A 26,153-nucleotide genomic window follows, 5' to 3' on the forward strand; every position below is an offset into this window, starting at 1 on the left:
GTACGGGTGTGTTATCGTAGGGTCTCCGGGGGTTCTGGGGCTGTGTGTGCAGGTGTGTTATTGTCAGTTGTCTGGGGTCGCCGGGGCTGTGTGTACGGGTGTGTTATCGTAGGGTCTCTGGGGGTTCTGGGGCTGTGTGTGCAGGTGTGTTATTGTCAGTTGTCTGGGGGCGCCGGGGCTGTGTGTATGGGTGTGTTATCGTAGGGTCTCTGGGGGTTCTGGGGCTGTGTGTACGGGTGTGTTATTGTCAGTTGTCTGGGGGCGCCGGGGCTGTGTGTACGGGTGTGTTATCATAGGGTCTCTGGGGGTGCTGAGGCTGTGTGTGCAGGTGTGTTATTGTCAGTTGTCTGGGGGCGCTGGGGCTGTGTGTACGGGTGTGTTATTGTTGGGTCTCCGGGGGTTCTGGGGCTGTGTGTATAGATGTGTTATCGTAGGGTCTCTGGGGGTTCTGGGGCTGTGTGTACGGGTGTGTTATTGTCAGTTGTCTGGGGGCGCCGGGGCTGTGTGTACGGGTGTGTTATCGTAGGGTCTCTGGGGGTTCTGGGGCTGTGTGTGCGGGTGTGTTGTTGTCAGTTGTCTGGGGCGCTGGGGCTGTGTGTATGGGTGTGTTATCGTAGGGTCTCTGGGGGTTCTGGGGCTGTGTGTGCGGGTGTGTTGTTGTCAGTTGTCTGGGGTCGCCGGGGCTGTGTGTGCGGGTGTGTTATCGTAGGGTCTCTGGGGGTTCTGGGGCTGTGTGTGCGGGTGTGTTATTGTTGGGTCTCTGGGGGTTCTGGGGCTGTGTGTACAGGTGTGTTATTGTCAGTTGTCTGGGGGCGCTGGGGCTGTGTGTACGGGTGTGTTATTGTTGGGTCTCTGGGGGTTCTGGGGCTGTGTGTATAGATGTGTTATCGTAGGGTCTCTGGGGGTTCTGGGGCTGTGTGTACGGGTGTGTTATTGTCAGTTGTCTGGGGGCGCCGGGGCTGTGTGTACGGGTGTGTTATCATAGGGTCTCTGGGGGTGCTGAGGCTGTGTGTGCAGGTGTGTTATTGTCAGTTGTCTGGGGGCGCTGGGGCTGTGTGTACGGGTGTGTTATTGTTGGGTCTCCGGGGGTTCTGGGGCTGTGTGTATAGATGTGTTATCGTAGGGTCTCTGGGGGTTCTGGGGCTGTGTGTACGGGTGTGTTATTGTCAGTTGTCTGGGGGCGCCGGGGCTGTGTGTACGGGTGTGTTATCGTAGGGTCTCCGGGGGTTCTGGGGCTGTGTGTGCAGGTGTGTTATTGTCAGTTGTCTGGGGTCGCCGGGGCTGTGTGTACGGGTGTGTTATCGTAGGGTCTCTGGGGGTTCTGGGGCTGTGTGTACGGGTGTGTTATTGTCAGTTGTCTGGGGTCGCCGGGGCTGTGTGTACGGGTGTGTTATCATAGGGTCTCTGGGGGTGCTGAGGCTGTGTGTGCAGGTGTGTTATTGTCAGTTGTCTGGGGTCGCCGGGGCTGTGTGTACGGGTGTGTTATCGTAGGGTCTCTGGGGGTTCTGGGGCTGTGTGTGCAGGTGTGTTACTGTCAGTTGTCTGGGGCGCCGGGGCTGTGTGTATAGATGTGTTACTGTAGGGTCTCTGGGGGTTCTGGGGCTGTGTGTGCAGGTGTGTTATTGTCAGTTGTCTGGGGGCGCCGGGGCTGTGTGTACGGGTGTGTTATCGTAGGGTCTCTGGGGGTTCTGGGGCTGTGTGTGCAGGTGTGTTATTGTTAGTTGTCTGGGGTCGCCGGGGCTGTGTGTACGGGTGTGTTATCGTAGGGTCTCTGGGGGTTCTGGGGCTGTGTGTGCAGGTGTGTTATTGTCAGTTGTCTGGGGCGCCGGGGCTGTGTGTACGGGTGTGTTATTGTCGGGTCTCCGGGGGTTCTGGGGCTGTGTGTGCGGATGTGTTACTGTAGGGTCTCTGGGGGTTCTGGGGCTGTGTGTGCGGGTGGGATCCTGTTGGCTGCCAGGAGGTGGGGGGAAGGCAGGAGGGCAGAATGGGCCCCAGCGCCCCCCCACTTCCACCTGATGCAGCCTGGGCACATGTCTGCACCCCCATCCCCCTCACAGGGAGCCTGGGGCTGCGAGTCAGGAGTGGGGGGAACCGGCACCAGCAGAGCTGGGGGGAGCTGAGGCTGGGGCTAAGCGGGGGCTGGAGGTTGGGAGTGAGGGGCTCCGGCAGACCTGGGGGGCTCAGGGCTGGGCTAGCTGGGGGCTCTAGGTCAGGTGGCCACAGGGGTCCCCCAGCCCTGACTCCCAGTGGTAGGGATCAGAGACCCGGCACTCCCCAGCTCAGCCAGGTCTCCTGTGACACTCTGGGCCCGTGGGACACGGGGCCGCTCACACGCTTTGCGGAACCCTAGGAATCTTGCACACGCTTGCACGTTGGCTGCGGGTGCTGACGTGCGAAGGCTGCAGGAGGGGCTGGGTGAGGTGGGGGGAAGAGACCCCAATACGGGGCATGTGCCTAGGGTGGATACAATAAACCTGTGTCTATTTGTGGGGTGCGGGTGTCCAGCTGCGTCTGAACTAAATGCGTTATGGTCTCCCCACAATCCCTTTCCCCCAAATCTCTTTCCGAGCCCCCAGCCCAGCACCCCGGTCTGCGTTCCGTGTTCCCCGATGTCTGTGCTCGCATTGGGCCGTGTGTGGGCACCCAGCTCCCCGAGTGATCCCGCCCGCCCCGAAGCAGCCACCTGGCCTCAGCCTTTCCCTGCCCCCCTCCCGGTTTTCTCTGCGTTTGCCCCGCATGCTGCCTGGAGACTTTGTCCCAGGGCAGCCAGCTCGGTGGCTTGGGAAATGCAGGGTTCAAACCGAGACGGGGGATGGTGACGTCCTGCCCTGAGGCCTGCAGGCTTGGTGGCGATGTCCGCAGCCAAGGGTAGGGAGGCAGAGAACAGGTCAAGCGTGTGTGTGTGTCAGTCCCCCGCCCCAGCTCTAACCACTAGCCTCCAGAACCCAGGAGTCCTGACTCCCAGCCTCCCCGAACCCCAGCCCATTTGGAACTATTTTGGTGGGTGGTCACAGCTGGGAGGCGGGGGTGGGGGAGGGGGCCCTGCCAGCTGTGGGGGCTGGTGCCAGCATCTGTCTCCCCTGATTAGGCTCCGTGGCAGAAAGCAGAGGACACCAGCTGGCGGGGCCACGCTCATCTCGGCTCAGCCCAGGGACAGATTGCGAGGGATTAGCATGAGGGGTATGTGTGTGTGGGGATGTTGGGGGCACATGGGGTCTCACACAGCAGTGACCAGGAAGGGTGCTTCCCCTGACTCCCAGCCCCCGTTCTGTACACCCACTAGGCCTCACTCCCCTCCCTAAGCTGGTGATGGAATCCAGGAGTCCTGGCTAAATGCACCCTGCTCCTCTAAGCACCAGCCCCCACACCTCTTCTAGAGCCAGGAAGAGAACCCAGGAGTCCTGGCTCCCAGCCCCCCCTGCTCTCACCACTAGACCCCACTCCCCTCCCAGAGCGGAGGCTGAGAACCCAGTCGTCCAGATTCCTGACATTCCAGGGCCGACTCACAAACACATGCTGCCCCGGGGTGTCTGCCGCAGGGCTGGGGTCTGCGTAGGGGATAATAACCTACTATTGTGACCCACCCCCTTGCAAGCTCATGAGACATGAGTCTGTGCTGGGATTCTAGAGGCTCAAACCTAGGCGACAAGCGTCTGTAGCCAAATGCATAGGAGGGGGCAGAGTTAAGGTGAAATAGACATCCTTAACGCCCGAACTTTGCCCCCCTTCGGGGTGTATGCAGGAGAAAGAGCTGGAGGTCCCTCATCGATTCACTGGTGGCCCCTGGGAATGTGCTGGTCACTGCCCCTCAACCCCCCGAATCTGGTTGCCAGGTCAAGGGAGCACAGGTCAGAGGCCTGTGGACATTTTGCTCCTTCCCCGGTGGTGCTGTCTTATGCAAATCACCCCAGCTCCTTTGCATAGGGGAACCACCCAGCGTGGTTTTTGCGAGGGCCCCGACGGGGACATGGATCATGGCTGCCCCCGGGGGGCGCTACTGAACCCTCGCAGCCTGAAGAATGGGGGTCCAGGTATGGTGGGAGAGGGAATGGGGGGTGCACAGAGCCCCTGGCATGGAGGGAGGGGGTGGGGGAGCTGCAGGGTGCCCCCCTGTAGCCTGCTTGGGTACCTGCCCCCGATGCCCCCTGTACCCTGTGCTGGCACCTCCCCCAGGTACCCCGTGTCTGCAGCCTGCTCTGGGGGTCCCCTACCAGGACCCCCCTCCCCATGCCCGTCTCCGCTGCCCCCACCCCGGTGGCGCCCCCTACCTGTAACCCATGGCGGTGCGGTTGCTCTGCAGCTCCTCGGCCGGCAGCCCGGCCTCCAGCAGGTAGCTCTCCAGCCGCCTGCCCTCCAGCAGCCGCCGCGCCGCCTCCAGCAGCTGGCCCGGGGTGAGAGCCGGGTCCCGGCCCGCCGCGCTCCCGCCCTGGCTGCGCCGCCGCCCGCCCTCGCCCCGCCCGCCTTTGCCCTTCTTGGCGGTCGGCAGCCCGTACAGCTCGTCCACGCTCAGCTTGGCCCCCGCCGCGCCGCGCCCCGCCGGGCCCGGGGCCCCCCGCGAGGAGCTGGCGAACATGGCCCGGCGCGCCCTGGTCTCGGTGCGTCCTGCGCCTTCTCCTCCGTGCGCCCGGTCTCCCTGTGCCTTGGTCTCGCTGCGCCCTGCGCCTTCTCCTCCGTGCGCCCTGCCCCTGCGCCGACCCCCGTGCGCCTTCTCCTCGGTGCGCCCCGGTCTCCGTGCTCCCTCTCCTCCGCGCGCCCTACGCCGACCCCTGTGCTCCCTGGCCTCGGTGCGTCCTGCGCCGACCCCTGTGCGCCTTCTCCTCGGTGCGCCCTGGGTGCGCTGCGCTCCCGACGCCGGGACACTCTCCCCTCTACTCCCCTCCCCGGGGAGCCACGTGGAGCCGGCTTAGCCGGGCAGCTGCCATGCTGTGCCCCTCTGCCCCCTCCCCATCCCGCCTGTGACCCGTCTCCAGTCCCCTCTCCTTGCGCCCCCTTCCCCACCCCGTGTCTGCAGCTCATTAACCGCAGCTCCCCTCCCCACGGGGCACTTACCCCCCGCCCTACACCCCCCTGGAGAGCTACTCCCTTGGTGAACCCCCACAGCAGGGGGACCCCCGTAAAGTGATCTCCTCTCCCTACCTACTCCACAGGCATTTCCCCTCCCCAACCCGTGCCCCCATCTCCTGCCCCCACCCCACCCTGGGCTATAGGGACCATGCCATGTGAACTTGTCTGCCCAATGCCCCTCTCCCAGCCTGGGCATGTCTCTAACCCACCCACCCTGCCCCCAATGTAGGGGGCATGGACAGACAGGGACCACAGCACCCTTCCCCCAGGCAGTGGATTCTCACCAGCCGTGTTCTCACAAGGACTGGTTCTCACAAGAGCCTGGAGATTTTCCCAAGAGGCCCGTGGTTTTCACAAGCAGTCCCCCATTCTCACAAGAGGCCTGTGATTTTCACGAGTGGTCCCTGATTCTCCCCAGAGACCTGTGATTCTCACAAGAGCCCAGGGATTTTCACAACGATTTTTCACAAGCAGTCCCTGCAGCTCACAAGAGGCCTAAGATTTTCACGAGACCAATGATTTTTCACGAAGGGTCCCTAATTTTCCACAGGAGGCTGGTGATTTTTTTGGACTGTCTGAGGCACCCAGTTGTAGACACCCTAAGGGGCCGCCCCTTTCAGCCAGCACGGGGCAAGCCCCCAAGCCCCTCCCCCCAAAGATGAGTCACCTGCATCACAAGCCTATTGTGAACCTCACCTGTGTGACCCAGTGCTGGGAGCGGGGCTCCATCCCAGGGACCCTAGGAAGAAGGAGACCCCCCCTTCTGCAAGCCCAGCCCCCCTGTATCACCATGACTGCAGCTTCCTGGAGTGACCAGATTAGCTAAGCTGCTTAAGGGAACAGGAGGCCAGCAGCCTGGGTTGGCTCAGAGCTGGGGGAAGGGGGCGGGAGGGGCAGGGGCATCTGCCAGGGGGGCGGGGAAGGGCCCTTACACAGTGGGGCTGGGGGGCGAGATCATCCTGCGGTGTCCAGGCATCCCCCACGCGGTGGGTTCACCGAAGGAATCACTCTCCAGGAGCCTGACAAGCAGGGGGCCAGCTGGGAGCCAGGACTCCTGGGTTCTTTCCCTGCTCTGGGAGGGGAGTGGGGTCGGGTGGTTAGAGCAGGGGGGCTGGGAGCCAGGACGCCTGGGTTCTCTCCCCGGCGCTGGGAGGTAAGTGGGGGCTAGCACGCGGGGAAGTCAGTGACAGGGCACCTGCTTTCTATCCCCACACAGGGCCTGTGAGGGCATTTATGGGGGAGCAGGGTACCCAGGACTCATCCCTTGCTTGCCAGCTGCATGCCCACGGAGTGCCAGCCTGGCCGGGTCCAGCTCCGGGAGCGGGTGCCATGCCAGGCTGAACCACGGTCTCCGAAGGGTTAATGCAGCCGCCCCAGCTGCTGACGGCGCTGCTCAGATCCCGGTATTTGGGGCTGTCAGGGAATTAAAGCACCGGCATCGTGCAAAAAACGAATGCCCAACGTGCCACCTGGCACCGGATTACCCCCCCCCCCACGGCAGCACAGCTCCGCTCCCACTGGGTGCCCTCTGGAGACCAGCAATGCAGCCCACAGAGCCAGGCAGGGGACCCAGGAGTCCTGGCTCCCAGCCCCCCTACTCTAACCCCTAGACCCCCACTCAGACTCAATTTCCTTCTGTGTTTTGCATTGCTACCCCATGGAAGGGGGGGGAAGGGTTACACCTGTTTCGGGGCAGGTGTGGCTGTCACCTTGGGGTCTGGGCCACGGCTCATTCAGGGAGGGCTTGTGAGCCCCCCCCGTCAAGGCAGCCTGCAGCCAGCCGGTGGGCTAACTCCGACAACTCAGCACTCCGCTCCGGCCCGCAGCGGCAGCCCTGGGGAGCCGTGAGGGGGCCCCACGCACAACCATGGCCGCCCTCCCAGCCTGTCACATGCCGAGTACAGGGACACCCCCCCCTCCAATTCTGCCCCCTCCTCTGTCCAGGACTCCTGGGTTCCGCACAGGCGGGAACCAGCTGCAGCCCTTCCCCGGTGCTGGTACCTGAGCGCCCTGGCAGGGGATTAGAGGAATTATCTCCGGCAGACACTTCCCCGACCGGGCAGCATGCGCTGCCTTTTAGCACCGGGTGCCGCATGGCGCCCCCAGCATGGCGCCCCCTAGAGGGGACAGACCCCCATCCCCCGGAGCCAGCCAGTCCCTGCCCTGGGGCCGGATGCGAGCCGGCGCCCCCTAGAGGGGACAGACCCCCATCCCCCGGAGCCAGCCAGTCCCTGCCCTGGGGCCGGATGCGAGCCGGCGCCCCCTAGAGGGGACAGACCCCCATCCCCCGGAGCCAGCCAGTCCCTGCCCTGGGGCCGGATGCGAGCCGGCGCCCCCTAGAGGGGAAAGGGCCCAAGGCAAGACACTTGCTGGCTGTGCCACCCCCCCTCTGTCCAGCAGCAGCGGGTGCCCCCCGCCCCCAATTGCTGGACAAGAGCCGGCGCCCCAGGGCGTTCGGCCTGCCTGTGGCTGCGCCCTTTGACCCCGGCCAGCTCCCCGGAGGGCCAGAGGCGCCGGCAGGGAAGGGAAGGCTGCTGGAATGGGAGAGCAACATTTTAATTCACCAAGGAGCCTCCACCATAGAACTGGGATCGGCCCAGTGCCACCGGGACAACCCCGGTGCCCGCCCAGCTCAGGGAAGGTCCGAACACGCCCACTAATGCCGCACTGAACAGGAGACGCACATCCCGCTTGGCAAAGGGCTGGGAGCCAGGACTCCTGGGTTCTCTCCCCAGCACTGGGAGGGGAGTAGGGGCTAGCGGTTAAAGTAGGGGGGTGCTGGGACCCAGGACTCCTGGGCTCTGTCCCCACCGCTGGGGTGTGGTCTAGGGGGGCTAAAGCGGGGAGGGGGGCTGGTAGCAAGGACTCTGGGGTTCTATTCCTATGGCTGGATGGGGATTGGGGTCTAGAGCAGAGGAGGATGCAAGTCAGGAAGCCTCACTCCTGACCTCCTGCTCTAACCCACTAGATCCCCTCTCAGAGGCAGAACCCAGGAGTCCTGGCTCCCAGCCCACACATCCCTGCTCTATTCACTAGACCTCACTCCCCTCCCAGACCGAGCGAGCCCCCCCAGCTAGTCCCCTGGGTGGGGAAGGGGTGCACCAGCCTGCAGGGAATTGTGGGATGCGGGCTCACCCAGAGGGCCAGGCCATCTGATCTGTGAAGGGGGTGGGAGGGTGGGGCTGAGCCGGGGGCAGCCCCCGTGTCTTGGGCTGGATGTTGCGCAGGCTGCGGGGAGGTGGTTTGCCTGGTAGAGAGGCGCGGCGGGGGCCAGCCGCAGGGGGGCGGGGGGCTCAGCCGGCCCGGGCCGAAAAGAAGGGCAGGCCACGGATGAAGCCGTCCAGCTTGGCGCGGAAGAGCTCGCTCTGGATGGGTTCGCTCATGCTGCACAGCGGGTTCTTCACCACGAACTCCACGTAGATCTGCGGGGGGGGGGGGGGGGGAGAGCGAGCATGTGGGGCGGGAAGAGAACCCAGGAGTCCTGGTTCCAGCTCTAACCCACCAGCCCCTAATCCTCTCCCAGAGCTGGGGAGAGAACCCAGGAATCCTGGCTCCCAGCCCCCCTGCTCTAACCCACCAACCTCCACTCCCCTCCCAGAGCTGGGGAGAGAACCTAGGAGTCCTGGATCCAACGCCCCCCCCCCCACTCTAACCCAGCAATCCCCACTCCCCTCCCAGAGCTGGGGGGAGAACCCAGGAGTCCTGGTTCTGGCTCTAACCCACCAGCCTCCACTCCTCTCCTAGAACTGGGGAGAGAACCCAGGAGTCCTGGCTCCGAGTCCGCCCTCCTCTAACCCATCAGCCCCCGCTCCCCTCCCGGAGCTGGGGAGAGAACCCAGGAGTCCTGGCTCCCAGCCCCCCACTCCCTGTGCAGGGCCTAGGTGCCGTGGGGTCGGGCCCAGACTCACGTTGCTGTAGATCTGGTGGAGCACGTCTCGGATGTTGCCCACGCCCAGGTCCGTGTTCATGACGACCTTCAGCCCGCTGGGGGTCTCGTAGTAATGCAGCTTGTACTTGCTGGTCTGAAAGGCCAGGAACCCGTCCTTCCTGCGCCCGCGCGGCTAAGGAGTGTGATGGGGCCTGGCCCCCCCCAGAGAGACACCCCCCAAAACTCCCCACCCCCAGCTCGGTCCACAGGCTGATAATGTGGACTGGGAACCTCCCCCACTCCACACAGCCCATCACATGGGCAGAGCCCCCCCAGTCTCTACACAGCCCCCAGCAGGGGCCCCTGCCCATCCCATGGATTGAGAGCGCCCCCCAGCCCCTACACAGTCCCCTGCTGGGCCTCCCAGCCCATCCCATGGCTACGGACCCCCCTCTGGCCCTGCACAGCCCCTGCCCCCCAGTGGAGCCGGGGCGGAAGGATACATGTCGACGGGGCTCATCTTGCCCACGAAGGAGCGCATGGAGAAGAGCATGCCGTACATGAGTTTGAACTCCTGGGGGGGCAGTGAGAGAGAGAGGGCAGCGTGAGACTCCCCCCCACGCCACAGCGGGGCTGGGGTGGGTAGGAAGACGTGCGCCCTCGCCCCACCGGGGTGGCTGCCGCCATGGCTAACTAAGGGCCCCCGTGTCTCTCCTGGCGCCCCATGGGCTCAGCCCCCCGGGAAGCAAGGGCCTGGGCCCGGCCGGCTGAGGTGCGGGGGGGTCTCACCTCCTCCTTGGAGATGCCGGCCTGTTTCTTGCGGTGCCACTCGCTGTAGTGCAGGCAGACCCCGTTGCGGTCGAAGAGATACAGGTTGTGCACCGTCATCTGTGGGGAGGGACGGGCAAGGGGGCAGGGCACGGGGGGGAGGGCAAACAAGGGGGCAGGGGGGAGAGACCTTAGTTACTGGCCTCATTAATTTCCTTCTGCTTTTCTCCCTCTCCCCTACCTAGGGTGCCCAGATGTCCCGATTTTTGCAGGGACAGTCCCGATTTTGGGGGCTTTGTCTTATACAGGCGCCTATTGCCCCCCCGTCCCGACGTTTTACACTTGCTGTCTGGTCACCCTACCCCTTCCCTGCAGCCCTGCCCAAGCCCCCCACATTGAGCCCCACGTCCCTCCCAGCCCCACCCCACAACCCACCCCAGCCCTGGCCTTTTCACCCTGAACCAGCCCCAGCCCCAGCCCCCAAACTGCCCTCTGCCCCAGCCCCGCCCCAACCTTGCCCCCAAACCATCCCCAGCCCAGCCCAGCCCAGCGTTCTGCCCCTGCCCCCAAACTGCCCCCAGCACAGCCCCCAAACCGCCCCCAGCCCCAACTTTGCCCTCAAACCACCCCAGCCCTGCCTCCTGCCCCAGCCCGGCCCGGCCCCCAAACCATCCCCCAGCCCTGCCCCAACCTTGCCCCCAAACCACCCCCAGCCCTGTCTCCTGCCCCAGCACCGCCCCAAACCACCTCCAGCCCCGCCCCCTAACCCAGCCCTGCCCCCTAACCACCCCTAGCCCAGCCCCGCCCCCTGCCCCAGCCCCGCCCCATAACCCAGCTCAGCCCGCCCCCTGCCCCAGCCCCCAAACCACCCACAGCCCCGCTCCCAACCCCCAAACCGCCACCGGCCCCAGCCCCGCCCCCTAACCACCCCCCCAAACCACCTCCAGCCCCGTCCCCAGTCCCCTAACCATCCCCAGCCCTGCCCCTAACCCAGCCCTGCCCCCTAACCACCCCCAGCCCAGCCCCGCCCCGCCCCCTGCCCCAGCCCCCAAACCACCCACAGCCCCGCTCCCAACCCCCAAACCGCCACCGGCCCCAGCCCCGCCCCCTAACCACCCCCCCAAACCACCTCCAGCCCCGCCCCCAGTCCCCAAACCATCCCCAGCCCCGCCCCTAACCCAGCCCTGCCCCCTAACCACCCCCAGCCCAGAAACCACCCCCAGCCCCGCTCCCAACCCCCAAACCGCCACCGGCCCCAGCCCCGCCCCCTAACCACCCCCAGCCCCCAAACCGCCCCCCAGCCCCGCCTCCTGCGCCAGCCCTGCCCCCTAACCACCTCCAGCCCCGCCCCCTAACCCAGCCCTGCCCCCTAACCACCTCCAGCTCAGCCCGCCCCCTGCCCCAGCCCCCAAACCACCCCCAGCCCCAGCCCCAGCCCCAGCCCCGCACCTTCCAGTCCAGCCCCGCCCGCCCGCCCCCGCGGCTTTTTCCCCCGAACCGGCCCCGCCCTCTCAGACCCCCCAGTCCCGCACCTCGGCCCGGCCGCTCCGCCGCTGCTGGCCCCGCCCCCGCCGGAGGCTTCTTCCGCTTCCGCCCCGCCCCGCCTGCCGGCCCCTTGCCCCGCACCAAGATGGCGGCGGCCGCCTCGCGCCCAGGTGCCCGGTGGGCGGGGGGCAAGGGAGGGGCGCGCGGGGATGGTGGCGGGGCGTCGGTTGGGGGGGCTGGGGCGGGGGATGTGGCGGGGCGGGGCTGGCGCGCCGCGAGGCAGGGGGCGGGGCTGGCGCGCTGGGGGCGGGGCTGGCGGAGCAGTTGAGGGGGGTGAGGTTGGGCAGCCCTGTGGGGGGAGGGGGGATCTGGGGAGGGTTTTTCCCCAAGGGGGAGAAATAGAAGCCCTGTGGGGAGTCCTGTGGGGCTGGGTTGGGGGGTGATCCCTGTGGGGCTGGGGGGTGATCCCTGTGGGGGTGGAGGGGGGGCTGGGCTGGGGGGTGACCCCTGTGGGTTGGGGGGTGACCCCTGTGGGGAGTCCTGTGGGGCTGGGCTGGCGGGTGACCCCTGTGGGTTGGGGGGTGACCCCTGTGGGGGTGGAGGGGGGGCTGGGCTGGGGGGTGACCCCTGTGGGGGTGGAGGGGGGGCTGGGCTGGGGGTGACCCCTTTGGGTTGGGGGGTGACCCCTGTGGGGGTGGAGGGGGGGCTGGGCTGGGGGGTGACCCCTGTGGGGTTGGGGGGTGATCCCTGCGGGGTTGGGGGGTGACCCCTGTTGGCTGGGGGGTGACCCCTGTGGGTTGGGGGGTGACCCCTGTGGGGGTGGAGGGGGGGCTGGGTTGGGGGGTGACCCCTGTGGGGGTGGAGGGGGGGCTGGGCTGGGGGGTGACCCCTGTGGGTTGGGGGGTGACCCCTGTGGGGGTGGAGGGGGGGCTGGGCTGGGGGGTGACCCCTGTGGGGTTGGGGGGTGATCCCTGTGGGGGTGGAGGGGGGGCTGGGCTGGGGGGTGACCCCTGTGGGTTGGGGGGTGATCCCTGTGGGGGTGGAGGGGGGGCTGGTTTGGGGGGTGACCCCTGTGGGGGTGGAGGGGGGGCTGGGCTGGGCTGGGGGTGACCCCTTTGGGAGGAGGGGATAAGGGAAACCTGGGGGGATGGGGGAGACCCTGGTGGTGCTGGGGGGCCCCCCCCGACTGCTCTGTTCCCCCACCTCCCTACAGGGTCCGTGCGGAGCCAGAGCCTGGAGCGCCCCCCGGCGGCAGCTGCCCTGGCGTGAGGGGCCCAGCACCTTCCCCCCACCTCGGGCAGGTGAGAGCCGCTGGGCTGCCCCATAGCAGGGTCCCCCCTTCCCTGGGAATTGCCCCACTGCTTGACACCCCCCGGGGGGGGCTGGAGCAGTCTCTACTCCAGCTCCTGCCCCCTGGCTGGGCCTGAGCCACAGGGCCAAGGGAGCCTGGGGTGTGGGGGTGACCTCCAGCTGCCCAGGGTGATAAAACATTGGGGGGTCCAATATGGTCAGGACTCCTGGGTTCTCTCCCCAGCTCTGGGTGGGGGTGGGGGCTAGCGGTTAGAGAAGAGGGGGCTGGGAGCCAGGACTCCTGGGTTCTCTCCCCGGCTCTGGCAGGGGAATGGGGGGGCTAGTCATTAGAATGTGGGGGGGTTAGAAGCCAGGACTCCTGGCTTCTATCCTGGCTCTGTGTGTGTGTGTGTGTCAGAGCCCCTCTACTGCTCTGAGCTGGGGGGATTCCTGTCCGTGTATGGGTCTATGGCTGTCTGTGTGTGTCAAAGCTTCTCTACCGCTCTCAGCTGGGGGGATTCCTCGCAGTGAATATGTGTGTGTGTGGCTATAGTGTGTGTGTGTGTGTGTCAGAGCCCCTCTACTGCTCACAACCAAGGGGGATTCCCCAGGCGACAAGCCGGCAGTTCCCAGTCCTTTTGGCCGTGCTCTTCCCCAGCGAGGGCGTGGCCGCCCCATGGCGGAGAAGGGCCCCTGCCCTGGGCTGGATGCCTCCCTGCGCAGCGAGGACCTGCTCAGCGACATGGAGCCGCTGCCCCTCTCGGCCCCGGCCACTCCAGCCCAGCCCTTCGGCTCTGAGGTGACGGCCCAGCTCTACGCCTCCCTGCACCGCAGCCGTCAGGCCGAGCTGGACGCCTGCTCCCAGCTGCAGCCGCCCGACCTGGAGGCCCTGGCCGAGGAGCTGAGCCGCACGCTCTCAGCCGGGGTGGAGGCTAGCGCCCGCAGGAAGGTGAGGAGGAGGGATGTGGGGCGGGGTGGCGGGGCCGGCCATGGGGCCGGGCGGCGTTGACGGCGGTGTCTGACTCCTCCAGCAGGGCGGGGAGTCGCGGCATGTGGCCGAGATGGAGACCGTGAGGTCGCGCCTGCGGACCATGCTGCAGGATTCCCGCGAGCTGCCCCCTGGTGAGTGGGGTGGGGGGCACTCTCCCCTGGCAGTCAGGGCTGGAGTCAGAACAGCCGCCCCGCCCCAGAGGTGGCCGCATCTCAGCGAGGGGTCCCCGTGTCACCAGCCGCCCCGCCCCAGAGGTGGCTGCATCTCGGCGCCGGGCGAGGGGTCCCCGTGTCACCAGCCGTCCTGCCCCAGAGGTGGCTGCATCTCGGTGCCGGGCGAGGGGTCCCCGTGTCACCAGCCGCCCCGCCCCAGAGGTGGCCGCATCTCAGCGCCGGGCGAGGGGTCCCTGCACGTGCAGTAGGTTGGGGGTGGCTTATGGTTACAAGACTCACTAGGTTACCTTGGGCCATCACAGGTTCCCTTTCATTCCCCTTCCGCTCCACAGCTTGGGGGGTTCTCCCCAAGAATCCCTTGTGCCCTCTCCAGCCCCCCCACTCTTTTTCTCTCCGCTTGCAAAGTGCGGCAGGGCCTGCAGGGGGCCGCTGGGCCTGCTCCCTGTGTGTGACAGGGAACAGTGCTGCCCTGCCTGGGCCCTTGGCTAGGCCACCAGCCCCCACTCCCCTCCCAGAGCCAGGGAGAGAACCCAGGAGTCCTGGCTCCCAGCCCCCCTGCTCTAACCACCAGGCCCCACTCCCCTCCCAGAGCCAGGGAGAGAACCCAGGAGTCCTGGCTCCCAGCTTCCCCCTGCTCTAACCACTAGACCCCACTCCCCTCCCAGAGCCAGGGAGAGAACCCAGGAGTCCTGGCTCCCAGCCCCCCTGCTCTAACCCACCAGCCCCCACCCCCCTCCCAGAGCCCATCCTGCAGAGAGGGTGTCACTGAGCAGAGGGCCCCTTTCTCCAGCAGGGGGCACCCTTGGCCTGGGGATGGTGGAGCGGAAGGATGATGACGACTCCTTTGAGAGTGACAGCACCACCGCTCTCCTCGCGTGAGTGCCGTGCCGGGGCAGGTTAAAGTCAGGCTGTGATTGAGCTGCCCCGCCCCAAAGGTGGCCGCATCTCGGCGCTGGGCGAGGGGTCCCTGGGTCACCAGTCGCCCCGCCCCAGAGGTGGCCGCATCTCTGCTCCGGGCGAGGGGTCCTGTATAAGCAGCCGCCCTGTAGGGAGCTGAGGAGGGGGCGGTGGGTGCCGAGCTGTGCCGGCATCTCTGGGAGCCCCCCAACCCCTTTGCCCTGTTTCAGCGCCAGGCCCCTGCAGGAGCTGTCCCCGCCCGGCTCGGCGTGTGGCCTGGAGGAGCTGTTTCCCCGCTACGCCAGCCTGCGCCTTGGCACACCCCGGGAGCCCGTGCCCGCCACGGAGCCCCTGCTGCTGAAGGAGGCGCTGGCCAAGGAACGGGCCCGCAGGAAGGTGAGGGGCCGGGGGCCGGGCTGGTCTCCCAGGATCCTTTGTGCCCAGCTCCCACGGTGAATGTATTTCCGGGGAGCGGTGTACCCAGTCTGTGTGTGTACCAGCGGTGTGCACACATGGAGTGGAGGGTGTGTGTTGATGTGTACCTGGGGGAGGGTGTGCCCTGTGTGTGCTGACCTGGTGTGTGCTGACCTGTGAAGGGGTGTACACCTGGGGAGGGACGTACCCAGAGCGTGTGTATGGGTGTGTAAACGCGTGCCGGAGGGGTTGTGGGTGTGTACCCGGGGTGGTGGTGGGTGTTTACCCGTACCGGGGCTGGTTGGGCGGGTGTACCTGTGAGGGGTGTATCCGGGGTGCTGTGTGTGTTTACGCGTGCTGGGTCTACCCAGGCTGTGTACCTGCTGTGTGTGTTTGTGTGTGTGTACGTTTGTGTGTGTTTGTGTTTGTGTGCGTGGGGCTGGCTAAGGAGATGGGGTGGGATGCTGGGCTAGAAGGGCACATTGGTCTGATCTGGGGTGGGGCTAGGGTGAGAGGGACCCCCAGCTGGACGGGCCCATTGCTCTGCCCGTGGGGGGCTCAGGATCAGGACTCCTGGGTTCTCCCCCCAGCTCTGGGAGGGGAGTGTGGGGGCTAGTGGTTAGAGCAGGGCGGGGTGAGAGAGTGGCTTGGAGCCAGGACTCCTGGGTTCTCTCCATGGCTCTGGGAGAAGACTGGGGTCTGGTGGGTCAGAGTGGTTTGTCTGGGAGCCAGGACTCCTGGGTTCTCTCCCCGGCTCCTGGGTTCTCTCTCCCGGCTCTAGGAGGGGAGTGGGGGCTAGTGGTTAGAGTGGGGGGGCTGGGAGCCAGGACTCCTGGGTTCTCTCCCGGCTCTAGGAGGGGAGTGGGGGCTAGTGGTTAGAGTGGGGCTGGGGCAGTGGCAGGCTGGGAACCAGGACTCCTGGGTTCTCTCTCAGATCCTCCAGGGGTCCGTGGCTTTTCCATGTGTTTCTTTGCTACTCTATGAATCCAGACGGGATGGATTTAAAGATCTCCTCGTTAATTTTAAAAGCTGTGATTAGATCTCAGGAGTCCTGGCTCTCACCCTTCCCCACCATGGGGGCGGGGAGAGAGGGGTGCTTTATGGCCCTCGCTACCCTGAAGTGCTGTCTCTGGGGAATGCTCGGCTGCATTTTGGGCGCGTGTCACATGCCCCATACTGCTAGTGGCTTGGGGGATTCCCCGGGCACTGGTGGGTTTGGTGCGGTGGGTCTCGGCTGAGCCGACAGCTCTGGCTGAACCTGTGGCATGGCCCGCAGGGAGCTGGGGGGTGATCCCCCCCCCCCGATACTGACCCCTACTTTCCTTGCAGCACTGTGAGCGGCACGTGCAGGGCCTGCAGAGCCGAGCCCTGGACCTGCAGCAGCAGCTGGCCGCAGCCATCTCCGCTGACATGAAGAAGGACAGTATGATCGAGCAGCTGGACAAGGTGAGCAGGGGCTGAGGGTCGGGAGTGAGGGGCACTGGCCGGGCTGGCGGGGGGCAGCGGGTCGGGAGTGAGGGGCACCGGCAGGGCTGCCCCCAATGGCGCACTCCTTTGCCCTCTCCCTGGCAGACGCTGGCCAAGGTGGTGGAGGGCTGGAACCGGCAGGAGGCGGAGCGGACGGAGCTGCTGCGGGGGCTGCAGGGGGAGAAGGAGGCGGCGCAGCGGGCGCTGAGCGAGCAGCGGGAGGTGAGTGGCGGGCGGCGCTGGGGAGCGGTGGGGGCCGAGCTGCCCGCCCGGCGCCACCCTGAGCCCCGGTGCGTCTCCCCCGCAGAGGGTGTCGCAGCTGGAGGCGCGGCTGGAGCAGGCGCTGGAGGACCTGAGCCGGGAGCAGCAGGCGGCGAGCCAGCAACGCGAGGAGGCAGCAGCGCTGGTAAGGGTCACCTGCCCGAGCTGGAGACCCGCGGCCGGGGGCGCGGAAAGGGGCCCCTGGAGCTGGTGCCGGAGCCCATGGTGACCGCAGCTCCCGGCGTGCCCTGCTCCCCCTAGAGCCGGGCGCCGGAGCCCCCGGGGACCGCAGCTCCCGGCGTGCCCTGCTCCCCCTAGAGCCGGGCGCCGGAGCCCCCGGGGACCGCAGCTCCCGGCGTGCCCTGCTCCCCCTAGAGCCGGGCGCCGGAGCCCCCGGGGACCGCAGCTCCCGGCGTGCCCTGCTCCCCCTAGAGCCGGGCGCCGGAGCCCCCGGGGACCGCAGCTCCCGGCGTGCCCTGCTCCCCCTAGAGCCGGGCGCCGGAGCCCCCGGGGACCGCAGCTCCCGGCGTGCCCTGCTCCCCCTAGAGCCGGGCGCCGGAGCATGCTGGGCCAGGTGGCCCCTCTCACCCTTGCGTCCCCCCCACCCCGCAGGAGGAGGAGAAGGCGGGGCTGCTGCGGAGCCTGGAGGCGGAGCACCAGCGGGGGCGGGGGCTGCAGGCGGAGCGGGAGCAGGGGCAGCACCAGCTGGAGGCGCTGCGGGCCACGCTGGAGGAGCAGCAGGCGGGCTGGGCGCAGCGGGAGCGCCAGCTGGAGCAGCGGTGCCAGGCCCTGCGGGACGAGAGCGCCGGGCAGCTGGAGCGAGAGAAGGTGAGACCCCCCCCCGGGAACTGGGAGCCGTGCCCTCTGCCCCCCTCCGCTCTGCCCCTGCCTGCTGGGTGCCCTGCCGCTCTGCCCTCCCGCCCCCGGCGCCCTCTGTCCTCGCCCGGCGCCCCTTCTCCTCTGCCCCCCTGCTGCCCAGGGAACTCCCCTGATGCCCCTCACCAGGCCCTCCCTCTGTGCCCCCTGCCCTGGGTGACCCCGTCTTCTAGATGCCCGGTTCCGTTGCCGTGACCCCCCACCCGTGCCCTCTGGCTCCTCCGTCCTGCCCCCACTGCCTTCTGTGCCACAAACCCCACCTGTCTCCCCCACACATCTGGAGTCCAGCTCTTCCTCCACCCCACCACTCCCTCAGCCCCCTCTGGGGGAGTGGGGGCTGGGGGGTTAGAGCAAGGGGCGCTGGGATCTGGGTGTCACGGAGTCCCTGGGCGATGCTCTGGAACTGCTCCCTACGAAGCCAGGCAGGACTCTGGGGAAGTCGCCTTTCTGTGAGCAGCCTGTCTGCAGGACACACAGCTCACACAGCTTCCACCTTCTTGGGTCTGACCTCGGAGCATTCAGCATCCTCTGCCCCTCCGTGCGCTTCCCCCAGCGAGTCCGCCCAGGCGGGGTCCTGGGGAAGCCAGAGGGTCCTGCACCCCAACTTCGCAGTCAGACGTGACTCTCAGCCAGCCAGTAAAACAGAAGGTTTATTAGACGACAGGAACATGGTCTAAAACAGAGCTTGCAGGTGCAGAGAATGGGACCTCTCGGCTGGGTCCATTTTGGGGGGCAGTGAGTCAGACAACCACGTCTGCCCTTCACTCCATGTCCCAGCCAGCCCCAAACTGAAACTCCCCCCAGCCCCTCCTCCTCTGGGCTTTGTTCCTTTCCCGGGCCAGGTGGTCACCTGATTCCTTTGTTCTCCAACCCTTCAGCTCTCACCTTGCAGGGGGGATGGGCCCAGGCCATCAGTTGCCAGGAAACAGGGTGTCGGCCATTGTCTGTGTCCAGACCCCTGCGCACACCTGCCCTGTAGGGCTCTGCAATGATCATACACCCTTACCCCACCCCCTAGATACTTAAGAACTGCATAGGGGAAACTGAGGCACCCCACAATATTCGGAGGAAACATTAAGAACAGTCCCACTTCGTCACACTGGGACTCCTGGATTCTCTCCCCTGGCGCTAGGAGGGGAGTGGGGTCTATTGGTTAGAGCAGGGTTTGGGAGCCAGGACTCCTGGGTTCTCTCCCTGGCTCTGGGAGGGGAGTGGGGGCTGGTGGGTTAGTCGGGGGGGCTGGGAGCCAGGACTCTTGGGTTCTCTCCCTGCTGGAGCTGGACAGCATGGGGCAGTGGTTACGGGGGTGTCAAGATTCCTTCCCCACTCTGAACTCTAGGGTACAGATGTGGGAACAGGCATGAAAACCCCCCTACGCTTATTTTTACCAGCTTAGGTTAAAACTTCCCCAAGGTACAAACTATTTTACCTCTTGCCCTTGGACCTTATCTCTGCCACCACCAAGCCTCTGACAAATATATAACCAGGAAAGAGGCCGCTTGGAGACGTCTTTCCCCCCAAATCCTCCCCAAACCCTACCCCCCCTTTCCTGGGGAAGGCCTGATAAAAATCCTCACACATTGGCATAGGCGACCACAGACCCAAACCCTTGGATCTTAAGAACAATGAAAAAGCAATCAGGTCCTTAAACGAAGACTTTTCATTGAAGAAAAAGTAAAAGAATCACCTCTGTAAAATCCGGGTGGTAAATACCTTACAGGGTAATCCGATTCAGAACAGAGAGAATCCCTCGAGGCAAAACCTTACGTTACAAAAACAGGAATCTCCATTCCCTCCGGCACAACTTACTTTCTCAACCATTTAAAGAAACAATTGAATGCGTCTCTAGCTAGATTATTTCCTAAGTTCTCAGACTCCATTCCTGGTCTGTCCCCGGCAAAAGCATCCCACAGACTGACCCAGACCCTTTGTTTCTCCCCCCTCCAGCTTTGAAAGTATCTTGTCCCCTCATGGGTCATTTGGGTCAGGTGCCAGCCAGGTTACCTGAGCTTCTCAACCCTTTACAGGTGAAAGGGTTTTTCCTCTGGCCAGGAGGGATTTTTAAGGGGTTTAGCCTTCCCTTGATATTTATGACAGGGGGGGCTGGGAGCCAGGACTCCTGGGTTCTCTCCCTGCTGCAGCCGGGCCGCGCAGGGCAGTGGTTACGGGGGGAACTGCGGGTGAGGACTCCTGGGTTCGCTCCCTGCTGGAGCCGGGCCGCACGGGGCAGTGGTTACAGGGGAACTGGGGGCCAGGACTCCTGGGTTCGCTCCCTGCTGGAGCCGGGCCGCACGGGGCAGTGGTTATGGGGGGCTGGGAGCCAGGATTCCTGGGTTTTCCCCCTGCTGGAGCCGGGCAGCGCAGGGCAGTGGTTACGGAGGGGGGCTGGGAGCCAGGACTCCTGGGTTTTCCCTGCTGGAGCCGGGCAGCGCAGGGCAGTGGTTACAGGGGGGCTGGGAGCCAGGACTCCTGGGTTCGCTGCCTGCTGGAGGCGGGCCGCCCGGGGCAGTGGTTACGGGGGGCTGGGAACCAGGACTCCTGGGTTCGCTGCCTGCTGGAGGCGGGCCGCCCGGGGCAGTGGTTACAGGGGGGCTGGGAGCCAGGATTCCTGGGTTTTCCCCCTGCTGGAGCGGGCAGCGCAGGGCAGTGGTTACAGGGGGGCTGGGAGCCAGGACTCCTGGGTTTTCCCCCTGCTGGAGCGGGCAGCGCGGGGCAGTGGTTATGGGGGTGTCCTGTTGCCAGGCGGCCGTGCAGCGGGAGGCCCAGCGCGCTGCAGACGCCCAGCAGGTCCTGGCCTCAGCGCAGGCCGACTCCCAGCGCCTGGAGAGCGAGCTGGAGGTGGTGCGGAGCGAGCGGGACGGGCTGCAGATGGAGATCAGCCTGGTGAAGGTACTGGGGGTCTGTCCCCTCTAGGGGGCGCCCGCTCCCCTCTGGCCCCAGGGCGGGCACTGGCTGGCTCAGGGGGGTGGGGAATGGGGCAGGGGCCTGTCCCCTCTAGGGGGCGCCGGCTCCCCTCCGGCCCCAGGGCGGGGACTGGCTGGCTCGGGGGGGCGGGGAATGGGGCAGGGGCCTGTCCCCTCTAGGGGGCGCCGGCTCCCCTCCGGCCCCAAGGCGGGCACTGGCTGGCTCGGGGGGGTGGGGAATGGGGCAGGGGCCTCTCCCCTCTAGGGGGCGCCCGCTCCCCTCCGGCCCCAGGGCGGGCACTGGCTGGCTCAGGGGGGTGGGGAATGGGGCAGGGGCCTGTCCCCTCTAGGGGGCGCCGGCTCCCCTCCGGCCCCAAGGCGGGCACTGGCTGGCTCAGGGGGGCGGGGAATGGGCACGGGGCCTGTCCCCTCTAGGGGGCGCCGGCTCCCACCCGGCCCCAAGGCGGGCACTGGTTGGCTCGGGGGGGTGGGGAATGGGGCAGGGGCCTGTCCCCTCTAGGGGGCGCCGGCTCCCCTCCGGCCCCAAGGCGGGCACTGGTTGGCTCGGGGGGGTGGGGAATGGGCACGGGGCCTGTCCCCTCTAGGGGGCGCTGGCTCCCCTCTGGCCCCAGGGGGGGACTGGCTGGCTCGGGGGGCTCCCTGGCTGCCAGCCCCCCTGTGCCCCCAGGCGCGGTGCGAGGCCCAGAAGGCGAAGCTGGAGGCGGAGCTGAAGGTGGCCCTGGAGCAGCAGGTGACGGAGCGGCTGGCGCGGGTGCATGAAGACAGCCTGCGCCAGACTGGCGCCATGCGGGAGCAGCACAGGTACCCGCCCAATTCCTTGCCCCACGGCCGCCCCCCCTTGGTCCCAGCTCCCCTGTGGGTGGGGGGGGGCCGTGCCCGCTGCTAAGCCCGGCTCCTCCTCCCCCCCCGCAGGAAGCAGCTCCTGGAGCTCAGCGGGCACCACGAGCGGGAGCTGGGCAGTCAGCTGGCACAGTTCCGGGCCGAGCTGGCCGAGCGCGAGGAGCGTCAGCGGCGCCTGGTCGAGGACTACGAGCTGAGGTACCGGGTGGGCACGGGGGGCTGGTGACCCAGGGACCCCTCGCCCGGTGCCGAGATGCGGCCACCTCTGGGGCGGGGCGGCTGCTTACCCAGGCCAGGCTGGGCCCATGGGGTGCCCCGCAGTAGAGCCCCGACGGCCCCATTCTCTGCAGGCTGGCCCGGCAAGAGGAGGCGGCGCGGGAGCTGCAGGCCGGGAAGTGGCGGCTGGAAGCCCAGCGAGCTGACATGGTGGCCCGGCTCCAGGCCATGATGCAGTCGCACTGGAACGAGGCCCTGCGCGTGCTGACCGGAGATCCCTCCTCGCAGTCCCCCGCCAAGGGCCCCCGCCAGGTGAGTGCCGGGGGACCCAGGAGTCCTCCTCTGCTCTAACCAATAGACCCCACTCCCCTCCCAGAGCCAGGGAGAGAACCCAGGAGTCCTGGCTCCCTGCCCCCCCTGCTCTAACCACTAGCCCCCACCCCACTCCCAGATTCAGGGAGAGAACCCAGGAGTCCTGACTTTCAGCCTGCCCTGCTCAAACTCTTCAGCCCCCACTCCCCTCCCAGAGCCAGGGAGAGAACCCAGGAGTCCTGCTCTGATCCCCAACCCTTAGCCTGTGGCCCTCTGGCTGGTCTCTAACCCCCCCCATCTCTTTGCCCCCCCAACAGCCTCCTGTCTCCGATGCCGCCTCCCTGTCGGAGCCGGAGCGCCTGGGCCAGCCCCCCAGTCCCGCCCTGCCCGGGAAGCTGGAGAGCTGGCAGGGGGACCCTTGCGGCGGTGCCGGGGACGGCGAAGCGGGGGGCTGGGCCTTCGCCCAAGCGGTGCCCCTGCAGCCCGTCTCCCAGCGCAGCTCCCTGCCGGCGGCGCAGGGCCCCGAGCGCTTCCTGCCCCTGGCGCCCAGCGGGTGCGTCTCCGCCGAGCTGGCACAGCTCCTGAACCAGAGCCTCCGGAGCCAGCCGGGCTTCCAGCCACTGGAGCCGCAGCTCGACGACTCCGCAGGGCCAGGTACGGAGCCGGAGGGCGCCCCCCAGCCCGCCGCCAGCTCCTGGGAAGCACCACCAGCGCCCCAGCCGGGCCGGGGGGGCTGGGAGCGGCTCCCCTTGGCCTCCCTCGCCCGGCCGCTGGCTGAGATGCAGCTGGCTCTGGGGTGGAGCGCTGGGCTGTTGGTACAGGGATCCCCTGCCCAGCATGAGAGGGGTCCTCCCACCCTGCGCCACAGCGCCCCCTAGTGCCACCGTGGGGCCAGCCCTGCCTGCCAGGGGAGAGCGCCCCCTGCTCCGCTCCCTGCCCCCTAGCACCGCCCTGAGGCCAGCCCTGCCTGCCAGGGGAGAGCGCCCCCTGCTGAGCCCCCTGCCCCACAGCACCCCCTAGCGCCGCCCTGGGGCCTTGGGACTGGCATCTGAGGTTGGGTGGCCACTGGGTTGTGCTGCTGTGACCCCTTCTTCCCGCCCAGGGCTAAGCTTGCACCCCCCTCACCTGGCGGAGCACCCCTACCTTGAGGACGAGGGGGGGCCCAGCGATGGCGAGACCCCCCCGAACAGCAGCCTGGAGAGCGGGGGGCAGGTGCCCCCCGGCCAGCTGCACCCGGAGCTGCAGTACTATATGGCACTGGTAGGAGGCTGGCCATGGGGGGTTCTGGCCAGGGAGGGGTGGGCAGAGCCGGGGGGTGGGGCTGGGGGCTGGCTGGGTGTGTGGGTCAGGTGGGAGTACCCAGCTGCTCACTTCTTCCCTCACCCCCATCTTTCTCTCAGCTGCTGGAGCAGATGCCGAGTGACCCCCACAGTCAGGAGAGGCCGGGGGGTAAGAGCCCCCCCCGCCCCACAGGCCAGGCCCAGCCCCAAGGCCAGCCAGGTAAGGGTGAGGGAGGGAAGGGGGTGGGACATGCTGCTCCTCTAGGGCTGCGGGGGAGTGGAGATCCTGGCTCAGCCTGCCCCACGTGGGAGCCTGCCCCCCAGCAGCCCCAGGCCTGCCCCACCCAGTTCCTGCCCCATGCAGGTCCCGCCCCTCCAGCGGCTTGGGTCCCGTCCCACGAGGGTCCAGCAGCCCAGGGCCGGCCCGGGTCCTGCCCCCTGTCCCAGCAGCCCAGGGCCTGCCCCACGCAGAGGCATGGCTCAGCCCCCATGTGACCCCCCCGCCCCCATCTCCTCTGCCTGCAGGCTTGGCCCGGGAGGACCATCCCTCTCTGTGGGAGACACTCCGGCCCCACGGCCCCCAGCGCGCCCCCCCCACCGCCGCCGTGCAGAAGACCAAGGTGCCGCTCGCCAAAGCCAGCTACGGGCAGCGGAACCTGGAGCCGCCGAGCCCCCCGCAGCGCCCAGCTGGTGAGCCCCCTGCCCCGATCCTCCCCCATGGTGCCCGGCTGGGGAGTCCTCCCTCCCCAAGGCAGTCTGCCCCACCGCGTCCCCTGGGGCCACCCTGGTGCCAGCCCTGCCTATCAGGGGAGAGCGCCCCCTGCTGAGCCCCCACCCCGCTCCCTGCCCCACAGCACCCTCTAGCACTGCCCTGGGGCCAGTCCTGCCTGCCCAGGGAGAGCGCCCCCTGCTGAGCCCCCTGCCCTACAGCGCCCCCTGGCGCTGCCCTGGAGCCAGCCCTGCCTGCCTGGGGAGAGCGCCCCCTGCTGATCCCCCTGCCCCACAGTGCCCCCTAGCCCTGCCCTGGGGCCAGCCCTGCCTGCCCGGGGAGAGCGCCCCCTGCTGATCCCCCTGCCCCACAGTGCCCCCTAGCCCTGCCCTGGGGCCAGCCCTGCCTGCCCGGGGAGAGCGCCCCCTGCTGATCCCCCTGCCCCACAGTGCCCCCTAGCCCTGCCCTGGGGCCAGCCCTGCCTGCCCGGGGAGAGTGCCCCCTGCTGATCCCCCTGCCCCACAGTGCCCCCTAGCCCTGCCCTGGGGCCAGCCCTGCCTGCCTGGGGAGAGTGCCCCCTGCTGATCCCCCTGCCCCACAGGGCCCCCTAGCCCTGCCCTGAGGCCAGCCCTGCCTATCGGGGAGAGCGCCCCCTGCTGATCCCCCTGCCCCACAGCGTCCCCTAGCGCCTCCCTGGAGTCAGCTCTGCCTGCCTGGGGAGAGCGCCCCTTGCTCTAGACCCCCGCCCCGCTCCCTGCCCCACAGCGCCCTCTAGCCCCGCCCTGAGGCCAGCCCTGCCTGCCAGGGGAGAGCACCCAGCCCTGGCTCACCCCGTCTCTCTCGGCAGGGGGCGAGGGGGGCGTCCTGTCTCCCCGGCAGGTGGCCGAGGTCTCCCGCCTGCTGCGGCTGTACCAGGCCAAGGGCCGCGTGGCCCCCTCCTCCGAGGAGCTGTTCGCGTACCTACGCTCCGGCGACAGCAGCGGGTAAGGCTGGCGCCGTGCCCGCCCCAGGGCTTCCGGGCTCCACCCTGCTCCGAGGGACCCATGGGGGTGGGACATACGCCCCCAAGGGCGGCCAGAGGGAACTACAACTCCCAGCGTGCACTGGGAGGTGTAGTCGTTCACCCGCCCATTGACACAAGGATACGAACCTTGGGATATGGGTCCAGGCGTGGGAGGATCCCCCCATCTACTCCCCTGTCAGCTGGGTTTAGGGCTTGGCTGGGGGAGGGCTGGGAGCCAGGACTCCTGGGTTCGATTCCTGGCTCTCGGAGAGGTGTGGGGTCTAGTGGTTAGAGCAGGGGCGGGGGCTGGGAGCCAGGACTCCTGGGTTCGATTCCTGGCTTTCGGAGAGGTGTGGGGTCTAGTGGTTAGAGCAGGGGCGGGGGCTGGGAGCCAGGACTCCTGGGTTCTCCTGGCCCAGAGTTCCATTCCTGTCTGTTGCTCCCAAGGCCCGACGTGAAGGGCGACGGGGGCCATGTGAACCTGGCTGCCCGCAGGAACCTTGACCCCAGGCTGCCTGAGGCCGGCAGGAGGGAGGTGAGTGCCGGGGGAGGTGGGGGGGTTAGGGGGCAGGGTGCTGTCACTGTTGGATGCCATGGGGGGCTCTGTGGGTGCTGGGCACAGTGTCGGGGCTGTGAGACTGGGCTCTGTGGGTGATGGGCTCTGGGTGCCGTGGAGATTCCTATGGGGCAGGGTGCTGACGGGGACGGGCGCTGGGCACCCCGAGGAGTCGCGCCCTTCCCCCACCCCCTGGGGCTCTGCTGCCGAGGCCCCGTTCCCGGCCGCTCACTCTCCCCCCCTCTCCCGCAGGTGGGTCCCCACCGGCGCCCGTCCAGCGGCCGGCCCGGCCCCGAGAAGACGCACGGTCCCGGCAAGGGCGGGCGGAAGGCGGCCCAGCTTGGCCCCCGCGCTGGCAGGGGGGGTGGTGTGTGGAGATGAAGCAGGGTCCCCGTGGGTGTCCTGATGCCTTCACACCCTGCACCCCTGGGTAAAGCACCCCCTGGGCCCAGGGGTCTCCCCATTCTCACCCCCAGTTCACAGGTTATGTTGGTACCAGGCTGGCACATGGGGCAGCGGGGCGGGGCTGCCCCCCATCCGCACTGTGTTGCGTTGCTCTAAGTTATTGCCCCCCTGTTAGGGCGCAGTTGGTTATTTTTCTAAATAAAGAAGAGTTGGTTTTGCAGCACATCCGGTGCCGTGACTGAGGGGCCCTGCCCGCCAACCCTTCGCTGCTGCGCCGCCCTCTGGGCGGGGCAGGAGCATGGGCCCAACTACCCCAGCATTTCGCCTCCTCCCTGCCGCCTGGCTCAGACCACA

General features: G+C 67.5%; 2 protein-coding genes across 8 annotated transcripts; one reads left to right on the top strand and one right to left on the bottom strand.

Moving 5' to 3' along the window:
• Positions 1 to 7,604: 7,604 nt before the first annotated feature.
• Positions 7,605 to 11,317, bottom strand: TRAPPC1 (trafficking protein particle complex subunit 1). The gene is made up of 5 exons (XM_048833959.2): positions 11,233 to 11,317; positions 9,722 to 9,820; positions 9,436 to 9,506; positions 8,973 to 9,111; positions 7,605 to 8,486 (listed from the first exon to the last, which is right to left on the bottom strand). The coding sequence occupies exons 2-5, from the start codon at positions 9,818 to 9,820 to the stop codon at positions 8,358 to 8,360; spliced, it is 438 nt and encodes a 145-aa protein (XP_048689916.2). The 5' UTR covers positions 11,233 to 11,317; the 3' UTR covers positions 7,605 to 8,357.
• On the top strand, positions 11,270 to 26,022 carry CNTROB (centrobin, centriole duplication and spindle assembly protein). Of its 7 annotated transcripts, none has more exons than XM_075124075.1 (21): positions 11,270 to 11,355; positions 12,399 to 12,486; positions 13,074 to 13,424; positions 13,507 to 13,597; positions 14,430 to 14,514; positions 14,767 to 14,932; positions 16,280 to 16,396; positions 16,523 to 16,639; positions 16,725 to 16,823; positions 17,291 to 17,506; positions 20,297 to 20,443; positions 21,146 to 21,279; positions 21,391 to 21,516; positions 21,669 to 21,846; positions 22,164 to 22,500; positions 22,949 to 23,106; positions 23,247 to 23,346; positions 23,652 to 23,816; positions 24,683 to 24,818; positions 25,286 to 25,373; positions 25,647 to 26,022. In XM_075124075.1, exons 3-21 carry the CDS (start codon positions 13,152 to 13,154, stop codon positions 25,773 to 25,775), a joined length of 2,862 nt encoding a protein of 953 aa, XP_074980176.1. In that variant the 5' UTR covers positions 11,270 to 11,355; positions 12,399 to 12,486; positions 13,074 to 13,151; the 3' UTR covers positions 25,776 to 26,022. The 7 variants fall into 7 exon arrangements, with proteins under 7 accessions (XP_074980176.1, XP_074980175.1, XP_074980178.1 ...); XM_075124074.1 differs by having other exon boundaries at positions 13,087 to 13,424; XM_075124077.1 differs by having other exon boundaries at positions 13,087 to 13,424; positions 14,433 to 14,514.
• Positions 26,023 to 26,153: the final 131 nt, after the last annotated feature.

The sequence above is a fragment of the Caretta caretta genome, chromosome 28, assembly GCF_965140235.1.
Source record: "Caretta caretta isolate rCarCar2 chromosome 28, rCarCar1.hap1, whole genome shotgun sequence".
NCBI classification, from domain to species: Eukaryota; Metazoa; Chordata; order Testudines; family Cheloniidae; genus Caretta; species Caretta caretta.

Bases quoted from the DNA above. Each gene is read 5' to 3' on its own strand.
- CNTROB (XM_075124075.1), top strand. From the start codon at position 13,152: ATGGCGGAGAAGGGCCCCTGCCCTGGGCTGGATGCCTCCCTGCGCAGC. The intron at 21,280-21,390 runs GTACCCGCCCAA...CCCCCCCCGCAG, and splicing joins GCCATGCGGGAGCAGCACAG to GAAGCAGCTCCTGGAGCTCA. The intron at 21,847-22,163 runs GTGAGTGCCGGG...CCCCCCCAACAG, and splicing joins CCGCCAAGGGCCCCCGCCAG to CCTCCTGTCTCCGATGCCGC.
- TRAPPC1 (XM_048833959.2), bottom strand. From the start codon at position 9,820: ATGACGGTGCACAACCTGTATCTCTTCGACCGCAACGGGGTCTGCCTG. The intron at 9,507-9,721 runs GTGAGACCCCCC...CTGCCCCCCCAG, and splicing joins CCGGCATCTCCAAGGAGGAG to GAGTTCAAACTCATGTACGG. The intron at 8,487-8,972 runs GTGAGTCTGGGC...CCCCCCCCGCAG, and splicing joins TCCACCAGATCTACAGCAAC to ATCTACGTGGAGTTCGTGGT.